Source organism: Triticum aestivum, chromosome 1D, assembly GCF_018294505.1.
Source record: "Triticum aestivum cultivar Chinese Spring chromosome 1D, IWGSC CS RefSeq v2.1, whole genome shotgun sequence".
In the NCBI taxonomy this organism is placed as follows: Eukaryota; Viridiplantae; Streptophyta; class Magnoliopsida; order Poales; family Poaceae; genus Triticum; species Triticum aestivum.
The window spans coordinates 240,410,289-240,423,599 of NC_057796.1; the positions used below are offsets into that span (position 1 = coordinate 240,410,289).

At 47.0% G+C, this 13,311-nt stretch overlaps 1 protein-coding gene across 1 annotated transcript; it reads right to left on the reverse strand.

Moving 5' to 3' along the window:
- Nucleotides 1-6,567: 6,567 nt before the first annotated feature.
- LOC123181216 (calcium uniporter protein 2, mitochondrial) lies at nt 6,568-9,660 on the reverse strand. The gene is made up of 2 exons (XM_044593475.1): nt 9,021-9,660; nt 6,568-7,189 (listed from the first exon to the last, which is right to left on the reverse strand). The coding sequence occupies exons 1-2, from the start codon at nt 9,510-9,512 to the stop codon at nt 6,692-6,694; spliced, it is 990 nt and encodes a 329-aa protein (XP_044449410.1). The 5' UTR covers nt 9,513-9,660; the 3' UTR covers nt 6,568-6,691.
- Nucleotides 9,661-13,311: the final 3,651 nt, after the last annotated feature.

The following is a 13,311-nucleotide window of genomic DNA, read 5'->3' on the forward strand; positions in this document are numbered from 1 at the left end:
ACTTGCTTGCCGTTCTTCTTGAAGTCCCCTTCTTCCCTTTACCCTTTTTCTTGAAACTAGTGGTCTTGTTGACCATCAACACTTGATGCTCCTTCTTGATTTCTACCTCCATAGCCTTTAGCATCGCAAAGAGCTCAGGAATAGTATAATTCATCCCTTGCATATTATAGTTCATCATGAAGCTTTTGTAGCTTGGTGACAGTGATTGAAGAACTCTGTCATTGACACTATCATCAGGCAGATTAACTCCCAGTTGAGTCAAGTGGTTGTGGTACCCAAACATTCTGAGTATATGTTCAGTGACAGAACTATTCTCCTGCATTTTGCAGCTATAGAACTTATTGGAGACTTCATATCTCTCAACCCGGGCATTTGCTTGAAATATTAACTTCAACTCCTGGAACATCTCATATGCTCCATGACGTTCAAAACGTCGTTGAAGTCCCGGTTCTTGCTCTGCCAGACGTTCACAATGTTCGATGTTGCTCCTGCAGCGGGTCTTGCACCTAGCGGTGTTTCCAGGACGTAATTCTTCTGTGCAGCAATGAGGATAATCCTCAAGTTATGGACCCAGTCCATGTAGTTGCTACCATCATCTTTCAACTTAGCTTTCTCTAGGAACGCATTAAAATTCAAAGGAACAGTAGCACGGGCCATTGATCTACAACAACATAGACATGCAAAATACTATCAGGTACTAAGTTCATGATAAATTAAAGTTCAATTAATCATATTACTTAAGAACTCTCACTTAGATAGACATCCCTCTAATCATCTAAGTGATCACGTGATCCATATCAACTAAACCATGTCGGATCATCACGTGAGATGGAGTAGCTTTCAATGGTGAACATCACTATGTTGATCATATCTACTATATGGTTCATGCTTGACCTTTCAGTCTTAGTGTTCCGAGGCCATATCTACATATTCTAGGCTCGTCAAGTTTAACCCGAGTATTCTACCTGTGCAAAACTGGCTTGCACCCGTTGTATGTGAACGTAGAGCTAATCACACCCGATCATCACGTGGTGTCTCGGCACGATGAACTGTAGCAACGGTGCATACTCAGGGAGAACACTTATACCTTGAAATTTAGTGAGAGATCATCTTATAATGCTACTGCCGAACTAAGCAAAATAAGATGTATAAAGGATAAACATCACATGCAATCAATATAAGTGATATGATATGGCCATCATCATCTTCTGCCTTTGATCTCCATCTCCAAAGCACCGTTATGATCACCATCGTCACCGGTGCGACACCTTGATCTCCATCGTAGTATCGTTGTCGTCTTGCCAACTATTGCTTCTACGACTATCGCTACCGCTTAGTGATAAAGTAAAAACAATTGCATGGCGATTGCATTGCATACAATAAAGCGACAACCATATGGCTCCTGCCAGTTGCCGATAACTCTGTTACAAAACATGATCATCTCATACAATAAAATATAGCATCATGTCTTGACCATATCACATCACAACATGCCCTGCAAAAACAAGTTAGACGTCCTCTACTTTGTTGTTGCAAGTTTTACATGGCTCCTACGAGCTTAGCAAGAACCGTTCTTACCTACGCATCAAAAACCACAACGATTTTTCATCAAGTGTGCTGTTTTAACCTTCAACAAGGACCGGGCGTAGCCACAGTCGATTCAACTAAAGCTGGAGAAACAGACACCCACTAGCCACCTATGGGCGAAGCACGGCGGTAGAACCAGTCTCATGAACGCGGTCATGTAATGTTGGTCTGGGCCGCTTCATCCAACAATACCGCTGAATCAAAGTATGACATGATGGTAAGCAGTATGACTATTATCGCCCACAACTCTTTGTGTTCTACTCATGCATATAACATCTACGCATAGACCTGGCTCTGATACCACTGTTGGGGAACGTAGTAATTCAAAAAAAATCCTACGATCATGCAAGATCTATCTAGGAGAAGCATAGAACCGAGCGGGGAGAGTGTGTCCACGTACCCTCGTAGACCGAAAGCGGAAGCGTTAAGTAACGCGGTTGATGTAGTCGAACGTCTTCGTGATCCAACCGATCAAGTGCCGAACGCACGGCACCTCCGCGATCTACACACGATCAGCTCGGTGATGTCCCTCAAACTCTAGATCCAGCTGAGGCCGAGGGAGAGTTACGTCAGCACGACGCCGTGGTGACGGTGATGATGAAGTTACCGGCGCAGGGCTTCGCCTAAGCACTACGACGATATGACCGAGGTGGAAATCTGTGGAGGGGGGCACCGCACACGGCTAAGAAATCAACTTGTGTGTCTATGGGGTGCCCCCCTCCCCCATATATAAACGAGTGGAGGAGGGGGGCGGCCGGCCTCATGGGGCGCGCCCCAAGGGGGGAATCCTACTCCTACAAGGAGTAGGTTCCCCCCTTTCCTAGTCCAACTAGGAGGGAAGTAAAGAGGAAGAGGGGGAGAAGGAAAGCCCCCCCCCCCCCAATTCGGATTGGGCTTGGGGGGCGCGCGCCTCCACCTGGCCGCCGCCTCCTCTCTTCCACTAAAGCCCATAAAGGCCCATTAACCCCCCGGGGGGTTCCGGTAACCCCCCGGTACTCCGGAAAATGCCCGAACCTATCTGAAACCTTTCCGGTGTCCAAACATAACCTTCCAATATATCAATCTTTATGTCTCGACTATTTCGGGACTCCTCGTCATGTCCGTGATCACATCCGGGACTCCGAACAACCTTCGGTACATCAAAACACATAAACTCATAATACCGATCGTCATCGAACATTAAGCATGCGGACCCTACGGGTTCGAGAACTATGTAGACATGACCAAGACTTATCTCTGGTCAATAACCAATAGCGGAACCTGGGTGCTCATATTGGCTCCCACATATTCTACGAAGATCTTTATCGGTCAAACCGCATAACAACATACGTTGTTCCCTTTGTCATCGGTATGTTACTTGCCCGAGATTCGATCGCCGGTATCATTATACCTAGTTCAATATCGTTACCGGCAAGTCTCTTTACTCGTTCCGTAATGCATCATCCCGTAACTAACTCATTAGTCACATTGCTTGCAAGGCTTATAGTGATGTGCATTACCGAGAGGGTCCAGAGATACCTCTCCGAAACACGGAGTGACAAATCCTAATCTCGATCTATGCCAACCCAACAAACACCATCGGAGACACCTGTAGAGCATCTTTATAATCACCTAGTTACGTTGTGACGTTTGATAGCACACTAAGTGTTCCTCCGGTATTCGGGAGTTGCATAATCTCATAGTCATAGGAACATGTATAAGTCATGAAGAAAGCAATAGCAATAAACTAAACAATCATAGTGCTAAGCTAACGGATGGGTCAAGTCAATCACATCATTCTCTAATGATGTAATCCGGTTCATCAAATGACAACTCATGTCTATGGCTAGGAAACTTAACCATCTTTGATTAACGAGCTAGTCAAGTAGAGGCATACTAGTGACACTCTGTTTGTCTATGTATTCACACATGCACTAAGTTTCCGGTTAATACAATTCTAGCATGAATAATAAACATTTATCATGATATAAGGAAATATAAATAACAACTATATTATTGCCTCTAGGGCATATTTCCTTCACCTTTGTTATCGGTAAATGGCGCCCACGCACGCTCCATCGGCAGCATAACTGACCGGCCCAATCGGATACTCTGACATCATCGATTTTGGGAACTTTCTAGAGGGTTCCAATCGGTTTTTTTGGGATGATCTTTCCATATTTTTTGTCTCTTCAATTTGCTCGGTTTCTGTTGGTTTTTCTTTTTCTTTTCCTTTTTAGTTTTTGCATTCAATTTAATTCTCATGATTATTTCTTCAAATTTTGTGAAATTTTTATAGAAACACGGACAATATTCAATCTTGTGAACATTTTTTAAAACCTCCAACTTATTTTAAATTCACATTTTTTCCTTCAAGTTTCTGGAATTTTGTCATATTTGCAAACTTTTTTGAATTCCTGAATTGTTTTCAAATTCATGAAAAATTTCAAATCTATGAAAAAAAATAATACGTAAACATTTCCCTAATTTATAAGATTTTTCTAAACTCCATGATTTTTTCCAAGTTTGTGATTTTTTTTCAACTTCATTTACATTTTATCAAATTCATGAACTTTTTTTATAATCCAAGATTTTTTTTCAACTGTCAATGGGTCAACCATTGATCAAGGTGAGCGACCGAGTGCACGATGGGTGGGGGCTATACCTGGCCATGGGTTGGGCCGGTCTCGGGCCGGGCCTTGAAAAGCCCACGGCAGTAAACTGAGGCCCAGGCCCTACCATCGGGCCTATTTTCAAGCCCAATCCTGGCTCATCTGGTAAAAAGCCTTGAAAAGCCCTTAGGGCTTAGGGCCGTGGTCGGGCCTCTTCTTTAAAATGCCAATATGCCAAGCCCAAGCCCGTCCAGGCCCTGGTGATAGGCTCAAAACTCAGGCCCAAGCCCGGCCCACAGGCAAGCCCATCAGGCCTAGGCCCTGGATTTTAGGGCCGGGCCTGGGTGGGCCGACAGGGCTGGGCCGGAGATGACCGGGACTAGTGGGGGCTATCGAGTGAGCGGCCGCCGATCCATGCCAGCGGGCACGTGAGCGCCAGGTCGTTTGTCGGGCACGTGAAGCACTGGGTAGGAGCATTGTGCTGTGAGTGTGTCTTCTCTGTTTTTTATTTTCATTTGGGCTCTTTTCCAAACCATGAGTGTGTAGTTTGGGTTTTCACCCGTAGCCCATGGGCGACATCATTTGGGCTCTTTGATCTGCTAGGTACTAGGTACAAAATTTAATTTCCCTAAAAAACCAAGAGAAGTACATCTGGCTGTATTATGGAGTATAACAGTAATCTTGCGATTTGCGATCTAGAGATATAGCAACTGGGACGGGGGACGCTAAGGTATAGTGGTGCCTGTCTTCCACCTGTGGACCGATTGAGCAGTCCACAACAACGCGACCGGAATATCAATCAGAGTATGAACCAGATCAAGATGCCATGTCCCCATAAGTGAGTGCGTCACCGCCTGGCTTCCAAGAAGTTCTCAAGTTTGGCTTCACGCTCCCTTCTAAAGGAGGAAAATATGAAACGTGGTGGTTCCCAACTCATCGTCGTGGAAGTTCTATTGCAGATATACATCCACTATCCCGCGAAAAAAGAAAGATATACATCCACTGCCACAGGCATCGCGGAAGGATCGAGACGGTGCCGCCGCGTCGTCCATAGTCCACACTGCAGTGCAGTAAATCCACGCGACCACACTATCCTCCCGGGTCGGCGGCGTTCTCACCCCACCTCCCCCAGATAACTCTGGGCCACGACGGTACGCTTCGGTCGCATCGCGCGTGCCGATGCCGGTGCCGGGTTTTACCGAGCAGGCGCCGGCGCGCGGCAAGGAACGGGCCGCCCGGTCGCCGGCGGGGTGGGTGGGAAACTGGGAGCCGCGCGTGGGCGCGATAGCAGTAGACAGTAACAGAATCCTTACGGCGCGCGGCGCGGCGTCACACGCGAGAGGGGGACACGGCACCGGCCCGGTCTGGCAGCCACGCCTCCACGACGTGGCACTCACCCGCCGCGTGCGGAAACTGCCGCTTTCCGCGCGGGTGCGCGTCGTCACCGCCCATTCCATTCCACGACCCCCGTTCCGGCTCCGGTGACCCGGCACGGCACGGCGCGTCCCGCGCTCCGCGGAGCTCGCTCGTTCGTTCGTTCGCTGTTCCTTTCCTGGAAAGCTGGCGATCAGCTTTATGATTGTTCGTTCACGAACGGGGCAGTGCTAGATTGCAACCGGTACAGTTTTTTTTGTCTTCTTTGTTGACGGGCGCCACTGGTGCAGACAGCTGTGCGTGTAAAATTGCTTCCTTTGCTGCGCGGTGCCGTGCCATCCAACTAGTTCCTGCATCTGCATGTGCATGGCGAGTTAACCACGGAAGGACCAGTCGTACGTGCTGGTTCGCATGTACCCTGGTCCTGTGTGGTGCCGCTGCCGTGCCAGCCATCTAGTTTGCTGGGACGAGTTAAAAACTAGAGCCGGGTGGAGTGGAGATAGCATGGACGGTCACGACAGAAGGCAAATCAAATGAAAGAACACCCACCAGACTTGTGGGATGGCGTGCATCTGCATCATGACAATGAATAGTCAAAAACAGACGCAGGCATAACAACAAATCTTAAATGCTGCGGCCCTGGTGCTCGCGCGGCGGTAGCCGTTGAAAGATGCCCTTTCTGATGCCTCTTGATTCTTCAAAGATCACATTGTTTTTCCTAAAGAATAAGCCTAGACCAAACATGAGAAATAAAAGATATTATCATGCATTATGACGCCTGCCTACTTGAAGAGAATATGCTGAAGTCCCTTGCCAGCATGCGTTTCGGAACCAAGTTGAGGCCAGAGTGAGCTTGGATGACCAATTTCCTCAGGTTTTGTAATCAATTTATTTTCCTTTCCATTTTTCTTCCCAAAGATTGTTTACAGCCGGTATGTACACGCTGACTTCTCTCGTCTACTACCTCAGTCACAACTCACATGCATCCATCCATCCATCCATCAGGACACAGGCATTTCGAGTTTAAAATCCGAATCTGATCTCGTCAATGAGTATGCTTCGCATCCACATTCCACAACGGTACATGAAGCAGCAGCAGCAGCCACATCAAATGGGCATAAAAAATTCCAAGCAACACATCAATGACAATGGCAGTGAGAATGGCAATGGTGGTGGCTCTCCTGCGAGGACGCGCAGGGGCTCTGAGGGTGTAGCGCCGGGAGGCCACAGGCTAGCCGGAGCTCGCTGTACCGGCGGACGTCAAAATCCCGGGCTTTCATCAGACGCTTCTGCTTCACCACAAAACGGCTCTGGAAGAAGCCCTCGAACGACGGCTCCCTCTTGGTCCGGAGGAAGAAGGCGTAGCCGGCCATGAAGTACGTCGACGTCACGAAGAAGCAGATGGGCTCCATGACGTCCCAGGAGAGCTCCCAGAATGTGAGCCTCATGAAGCCGGCCGTTTGGAGGGCCAGGGCAGCCAGCCCTCCCCACAGCTCCCGCCGCACCTGGAGCGTCGCCATGCGGTCGATGTCTACCTTCTGGGCCTCCATGGCCTTCAGCTCCTCCCTTGCAGGGTGATTCTCAGCAACAGATAGCCCTCGCGGTATGGGTATTGCCTTCTCAATTGCTTTCACAACCTGAAATTTTGAAGAAAAGGACAAAAACATATCCAAATTTTACTTGGCTGCTCTTCTTTTCAAGGGAGATCCATCAAAGAAAGAGCAATACTGGAAGGACAAAAACATTTAGCTCAAACAAGTGCAAAATGTTTGGTCTCTATCCTCCACATGGATTCAAATACCATTCAAAAGAAAATGTTTTTTTGTCAAGTCAGTATTGGGCATTAAACACATATCGACTGCACGCCTTAACATCTAAAATTCTAGATACAGCTACAAGACTAAATCATGCAAAAAGATTTTCCACAAATAGTTTTGTCACCGCCGACAGCCACAACTTGCAAGGGGTAGCTTGCCAAGTTATGGTGACCACGGAGGGACCAAGCAAAAACAAACAACAAATCGTACCACTTATCTTGCCTATGAGTACTATTACCTAATCAGAACCAGATGGCATGTGTTGATGTTCCTAAACTTTGTTTAGGTCCACCCAGAACTTTTTTTTGGGGGGGAAGGTCACCAAGATAAGAGAAGTAGATTTGTCATTGACTTGTTAGCCCTGTGTTAGTCTCCTATTTTTCAAATGGGAAGGGATGCAGCTTATTTATTCAGCAGGAAATAACAACAGCATTTTTTTAGTACTTCATATCTCATGAAAACAAATAGTAGTAACAAGATCAATTCTACACTGTTACAGTTAAGATGCGGGTAACAGATTGAATTCTCTAAACAAAATGCAAAAAAATGTTAGTAAATAGCTTTCACCCTAACAAACGAACCGAACCAGTGACAAGGACACCACATGATGGGCCATTCTGGTGTCGCAATTGCTAAAAAGGGCTGATCTCATGGCCACAACAGGCACTACTTGTTATGCAAATGGTAGTGGTAGTAGTTCTACATCTTCCACTATGTAACCAACTAAATTGTTGTGATGCATGACATGCTCAAAGGTAAATCAACCCACCACCACCACTGACATGATTGTACTGTGATTTGAATCTTCTACTATGCAATTCAAACAGCAGATTCATACTATCAATTGCTTATCACTGCCATCTAATTGTAGATCGGACAACAGCAAGTGGAATGGTGCTTCACTAATGTGTATTTTAAACTATTGAATAGTAAGAAATCCGGTGAAGTACTTCAGTATGAACATCTACATGACTACCAATGGAAATGATGAAGTTGAAAACATGTGCTCCAATTCCCAAAATAGTGAAGCCATTATCATCAGCGTGATACTAGACGCCAACCAATCTGAATATAGAGAATAACCAAGCATGTTCTTTTTTGGGTGCCCAATGGCAGCTAGGTTCTCCTCATGTTTCATTCATCGGAGATTTTTTTTTGTAATTTTAGCAAGACTGTCATTTAGTTTCTTCCCTCCTCAGATTTAGATCGAGGGGTAGAAATTAGATTTGTTGTTTTCCTTCTGGTTTTGAGAGAAGAAAGGAAACTCCCATCTTGGAACGGAACGGAAGGGGGGTAAGTAAAATCCCCCAAACTTTTGGTGTCACAACTGCTCTATTGTTTTAGAACACCGCCGTTTCTTTGGTTCATTTCCTGTTGGGAGAAACATGCAAAACACGCGAAAAATCTCGTCAGATCTCTAGCCTTGTGAAATTCTGTACCCGGTCACCCGGATTAAAATGAACAGTAGAACAAGAGAAGAGAGCAGAACAGAGGAACCAACGTGTCTTTTTTTGTCTGTAAAAGACGCTAACTGCAAGGCAAAACTAGAGCAAAAAGGTTGGGACGGATCAAGCAACATTTAGACAGGTCATTGATTTGATTTGAAGCAGCGAAATGGGAGGCAGGGAGGAGGAGGAGGGGCGGGCCGTACCATTTCGGGCCTGAGGAAGACGGTCCTGCCGAGCACGATGACGGATCCGGACTCGTCGAGCGCGCGCGCGACGGAGGGCCCGTCGTCGGCGCCCGCGGCGTCGCAGCAGAGGCGCAGGAACTCGGCGTAGGGCACGGTGCCCTCGCGGGACGCCCGCACCCGCGCGCGCGCCGCCTCCATCTGCGTGGCGCGCAGCACCTTCCGCGCCTCCTCCACCGTGAGGCTGCCCACCACCGCGGCGGCCTCCCTCGTCTGGTGCTGGGGCCGGGCAGGGGCGGGGGGGACGAGGCCGTCGAGGTTGATGCGCGGGAAGGAGACGCCTAGGTGGTCGCGGATCCGGTCGGCCAGGGGCATGAAGCCGACGTCCGGGGGCACGGCGGGGCGGAAGGCGGGGCGCTCCTGCATGAAGCGGCGGGGCATCCCGTAGGCCTGCTGCGGCGCCGCCGCCGACGCGAAGCGCTGCGCGACGGCCCTCCTCAGCGCGGCCGCCATTGCTATGATGTGCGTCGGTGGCGCTGCTTGCTCCGGACCCGACGAGCGGGGGGAGAAGAGGAGGGAAGGGGAGTGGAATCGAGCGGAAGGTAGGGTTAATCGGGTCGGGGACGCGGACGGGGCGGTTGATTTGCGGTGGAAGGAATGGTGGGGCGTGGGCGGCTATTTATACCCCCGCCGCTTGCGTCCGGGCTGTTCGAGTTCGAGCCAGGCTGCGGCCCGCCCACGCCAACGGCGCGACCCGCCCCGCCCCGAGTTCCCGTCGCGTGTAGTAATCTTTGGCACTGGAGTTTTCACAGGCTAGCAGCAGCTTTGATTTTCTTTAAAATGTAGCATTATGTATCCATTTTAACTACTTATTTTGCGGTCATTTAACTTCACGCGTTGGTCGTCGTCCTCTCTATAGTTTTTCTTTCTTTCGGTTCATCACTTCTGCCTCTCCGACGGCATTTGGAAAATGACACCTTCGAGCCTTCGACACACCATCTCCGAAAGTTTTTTTTTTGTTATACACAAAGGAAAGTGTTTATTTTACAAGATGATGTAGCATTAGACTCTTCATTTCATTGGTCGATCGATACACGTAGCGGACTAACGAGTAATACTCCGTTTGACGAGCAGTTCGCGACGGTAGCAGCCACCACAGGCGGCTATGAGTATACCAAAAACTATCAGACTCTTTTTTCTTTTCATTAAATCGAGCAGTTTACTAGCTAGCACAAAGTAGTTACTACGAGTAGTATCATTTTGCTCGAAATAGCGTTTCCTAGCTAGGCGTCTCCCATACGTCCATCGTGTGGTGCATTTTTTCTTCTTCTTCTCCTGTAACAGAATGTGGCGCGTTCTACAACGGCCTGCCACTGCCAGCAAGCAAAAACGTGTATGGGGTGTGCTGGTTTGGCACCGAACAGTTTTTTTGGGATGTCGTTATGGCGTTCCTATTTTCGTACCCCCGGCATTTGCACGTTTTGGCGCTTGTTTGGCATGAACAGCGTGTATTTTTTTAATATAATAAATATCAGCTCGCTGAATATCGAGGCGAGTGAGGTCATTGGCAGTTTCGATGGAATACACACACACATATGGTGCACTCCCACGTGCAAACAAAAAAATAGTGTGCTCCAACGTGTTGCACGAGTCGGTTACAGGGTTTGTTTGTTTTTCAGTGATTATATTACAATCAAATACCAACACATTGTTGTCAGAAAAAAACGCATTGAGTAAAGGGTACAGCTATATAGAAATTGAAAAGTTTACATGCATGGGTCCTATAGAAGTTCTGCGTCATAGACTCGGATAAGCATGGATCAGATCCCAAATCGATATGGAGTGCAAGGAGAATAATTGCAATAAAGTTTTGCTTCTTTTACGACACAAAAGATAGTCGTAGCCACACAGCTAGTGCTACATATTAAAGAGAAAATGAAAAGGTCTTAGGAGCACCTCATTTCCATTTGATCCCTTTTCTTGGAGACAATTTTTTTCCCTGAATTAGTATCGACTCATACAAACATGAAAATTACAGTTACTCCAATGATCATGATATATAACTTATATTATGTTTGAGGTGCTTTGTACGTACGATACACTTTTATATTGGAGTTGTCTTTTTGCAAAAAAGGAGGAAGGTAGTTACTCCTTCATTTTCATTTTTATTCTTGCATATAAGTTTTGTTTGAGTCAAACTTTGTAATATTTGACTAACTTACAGAAGTAATATTACCATTTATAATACGAAACTAATATCTTTAAATGGATCATGAAATCAATATCATTTAAATAAAAAGTTGTGCTTGTTTATTTAATTATTGAGAAAATCTTGCTTTTTTGTTTGATCCCACCAATTTTCTAAAGATGATTTCCTTTGATCCTAACGTGGACACACACATCTTTAAATCTCCAGCTGCGACGAGTATACTTCAAACAAACCAGTAAACTGACAATGTCCACCGGCAAAAACGAAAAGAAGAAGACAATGTCCACCGCGGGTTTCATATGTCTTACATATTGTCCGATGCTACTCAAATTCTACCAGGAAATTTCATGGCCTCCCCGACTTGTGTTAAGCATCTTTAATGTTGACCCGTAAACTTGCTCTGATATCTGTCCGCGTCAGCGATCTAACATTGCCCGCATACATTTTAAGCCGGGTTTTAACTAACCGGGCAAAGCGTGTAAACACGGCAGATTTCATCGCAGTTCTGATCGAAAATGGTACAAATCATCCATACATAGCATGCAAATAAGTCTAGTACAACAATAGTTCAAATTCAACGGGATTAACGTATTCTGTCGTCCCACACATACTGCCCCTTCAATTTCATCCAACAGTGCATGTGCATAAATGTCCGTCCCTCCATCCCGTGGTACATCATAGTAGCGCGTGCGGGACTACACAATGTGTAGAGCAACATTGAATGAATGAATGAATCAATAAGTTGAGTAAGAAGAAGCAAAACTTACGATCTCCTCATCTGCCGCGTGCAATGGTCACCTGCCTCCAGCATATCAACCGAGCCACAAAACTTGGTGACCCTGGTCTGGATGGCATACCATCGATACGATAACAACCTCACATTGTCATCATGAATGATGTGCATGTCGTAGGGCGTAATGTGCTTTCACGCGTGAAACGATTTATGCACTTGCTGCCAGAAGGTCTCCCCTATGCTCCTGCATATGAAACCCGCGGATACGTCCAACCACACATCGCATAACAACTCATTCTTCATAGTAAAGTACCCCGCCATCCTTCGTACTTTATGAAAACGACTTGACGTTCGAAAATAAGCTCAATGGAATTTGACTGAATACCTACTGGGCGTGGTGACCGCCATGGACGGCGCCGAAGGGGGACAGAGTGTACCTGCGTACAAGTGTGTCCTGGGTGGACGACGCCGTCGTAAAAGACGAGCGGGCGCGTCAGTGCTGGTTGCGGAGGTCTGGCAATGCATGTGTGCTTGCCATATAGGTACAACGGCGGCATCTAAGGAGGAGGGTGCGGATGCAAAGTAGGGGGTAGGGGGAGATTGGAAGAAAATGGGACCTCGAGGGGGTTTTGGGTGGGCCGGGGGTGTCGGAGTCCTACATGTCTGCTGTCCGGACTTCGGCAAAGCCCCTCAACTTTATCTTCTTTTTGTGGAAAAAGTACATCCGAATCGGTCAACAGACCGATACAGACCCGCATTGAATGACACAACATATCTGAATATCACGATCCAAACATATGTGAGCGGTTTGAGGGTCGGCGTTGTAGATGCCTTTGCCATGCAGTTTGCGTAGAAACCTGTGAATCAATTCGATTTTTTGTGTGCTCGCATCGATTCGAGACATACCATATATTCACCGGCGTACGTGAGATATATCGATTTGTGGAGAATATTTACGGGCCGTGGCTGGCACGCGCGGCGCCAGGACACCCCTGTCTCTCTTTTTGGATGAAGAATGATAGACATCCTTCTTGTATGCATGGGAGTAACAGGCCATGATGCACTCTGGGAGTTCATCGATCTCCTTTCGAGATTAGATGCGGCCGCGGCTAGTGACGGTGTCATCTCCTGCCGCAGAATCATGTTCCAAATACCAAACAACGAATATCAAGAAGAACAAAGCTACATAATTGAAGCTTGGACATGTTGGCCGGGATTTACAACATCCGTTCTTTTTTACCTGACGTTGCACAAGCACAACCCGGTCGTCAAATTTTAGTTGGATATGCCAACTATTTGCTTTTACTCTGTATATACATTGCCTACGTGTAGCTAACTACTACTCATATACACTAAGACTTGCTTAAATT

What these genes read in the sequence shown, in the direction of transcription:
- LOC123181216 (XM_044593475.1), bottom strand. Translation starts at nt 9,512, where the DNA reads ATGGCGGCCGCGCTGAGGAGGGCCGTCGCGCAGCGCTTCGCGTCGGCG. An exon ending in TCTTCCTCAGGCCCGAAATG is followed by an intron (nt 7,190 to 9,020) that starts GTACGGCCCGCC and finishes TCAAAATTTCAG; the next exon opens with GTTGTGAAAGCAATTGAGAA.